The following is a 1899-nucleotide window of genomic DNA, read 5'->3' as shown; positions in this document are numbered from 1 at the left end:
TATATGCTGGGATCCCTACCTCCCCCGCCTGAGCGCGCAGGGGGCCACTCTCCCTTTACGGCCCACTTTCCAGTTTCAGCCTGGTGGTCGGGGACTCCTCGCCCCCGGCTGCCAAGGTGGGCACCGTTCCTGCAGCAGCCGGCGGGGCTGCCGTGTTTGAGCCCCAGCTCCTGTGGAGACCCCACAGTGGGGCCCTGGACACAGGCTGTCCCCAAAGGCACACAGTTCAAACAGATTTGGCTACAAAGCCCGTGTCCTATTTGGCACGGAGGGTGGGGCTGGGAGTGGGGAAGGGGGTGGAGGGGTAGCAGGCCCGCCCCGGGGAACAGCCTGTGTCAGCCCGGATCTCCTGCAGTCAGGGCCCCACACCTCTGGCTGACTTAACCAATCATTGGAAAAAACACCAGAGTCCCCCGAAGCCCCCCTTTTTGGCATTACAGACCCGGTGACGCCCCAGTTGGCCCACCTCTCCCGCGCCCAGGACAGCTCCCGGGGCCTCCACCTGGTGGGCCCCTCTGATTCTGCCTCGCCTCCCCAACGCACAGGCAGGCAGGCAGCTTCTCCGCTGGGAAGGACACGGAGCCCCCAGAGGTGGGGGGATTGTCAGGGGTGGCGGGCCCCCGCACAGCCAGCAGGCCCGGGCAGTCTGTGGGGCTGAGATGAGGACTGCGCGGCCCTGGCACAGGTGGCAGAAGGCAGGCAGCAGGAGCAACACCCTCTCCTCCTGCCCCCTAAACCCAGAGGCTGGCTCTCCAGGTGCAGCAGCTCAGGGACTTGCCAGTGTAGCGGCCCCAGGTTAGACGGCACCAGAGCAACCTCTCTAGGGTTCCTGCCTCCCGCACCGCGCACAGCCCTCAGCTGTCAGGGAGATGAAGTCCCCTCACCTCTGACAGCTCAGGCACAGCTGGGGGGGGGGGGGGGTTTCTGACAGCAAGGCCCCTGCTCCCCACATCTTGTCCACCTACGCTGGTGTGGTCCTCCAGGCCTGCTCCCCCCGCCCCCTGCCCCAACTCCAATAGCCACGTGCCACCGGGCAGAACAGCCACGCTGGCCCAGAAGTTTCCTCCTGGGACACTGTGCCCCTGGGAACCGGGAGCCGTCACCACAGCCAGGAGGGCAGTTCCGAGATTTGGCTCGAGCTGCAGGGGGTGCCCAGACTTCCTGAGGCCACAGGGAAGCGAAGGCCGAGGTAGGAACGGGGTGGCCAGGCCCCAGCAAGGCATCGAGGTACGACCCGGCCGGACGCCCCGGGCCCGGGTGGGCCCGGGAGGCCTCCTGCCTGCCCTGGAGTGGCCTGGGGTGTGGGTCACTTACTGGAGCCAAACCAGAGGCCGGGGCGGGGGAGGCGGCGGTGGCCACGGCGTCAGTAGTGCCGCAGGCTGAAGAAGCCCACGCTGGTGGGGGACTCCTTCACGGTGACTGTGATGAGGTTGGCGGTGACGTCGGTGACAAAGACGTGCTCGATGAGGCTGCGGGGGGGCTTCCAGTCCTGGCTGGTCTGCACTGACACCGACAGGCTCTGCTTGGCACCGGGCGGCGAGGCCGAGTCCGGGTCCGAGTCGGAGCTGCTGTGGCTCCGTGGGCCCCAGCGGGGCCAGGCCCAGCACCCTTCCCAGCGCCGGACACAGCGGCAGGGACGCCCTTGGCGGCTGTGGCATGGCGGGCAACCATGCCCACCCCCGGCATGCCATTCTTGACGCTCTGTAAGTCCAAGACCTGGAGGCTCAGCTCCTGGGTGGGTGCAGGCTGAGGGCCCAGGCCACCGGCAGGCACCTTGCTGCTACTGTGGGCGTGCGGGGGCCCCCCGGCCCCCCCTTTTGGCTCCATCGCCCCACTGCCGGGGGCCTTGGGGAGCTTGCTTCCTGGGGGACTGAACCCCAGCTCGCCCTTCTGTCCTCA

General features: G+C 68.0%; 1 protein-coding gene across 1 annotated transcript in view; it reads right to left on the bottom strand.

The window, feature by feature from the left end:
- Positions 1-6: 6 nt before the first annotated feature.
- Positions 7-1899, bottom strand: part of CBX2 (chromobox 2) — a gene marked incomplete at its 5' end in the record, with an annotated part of 5570 nt that continues 3677 nt past the window's right edge. Inside the window, 2 exon segments of the mRNA XM_015559725.1 lie at positions 7-1564; positions 1567-1895. Of these exon segments, the coding sequence (XP_015415211.1) occupies positions 1364-1564; positions 1567-1895 (530 nt within the window).

The sequence above is a fragment of the Myotis davidii genome, unplaced genomic scaffold, assembly GCF_000327345.1.
Source record: "Myotis davidii unplaced genomic scaffold, ASM32734v1 scaffold211, whole genome shotgun sequence".
Taxonomy (NCBI): domain Eukaryota; kingdom Metazoa; phylum Chordata; class Mammalia; order Chiroptera; family Vespertilionidae; genus Myotis; species Myotis davidii.
The sequence above is the reverse complement of the archived record's forward strand: the minus strand, read 5'-3'. Positions and strand labels throughout refer to the sequence as shown.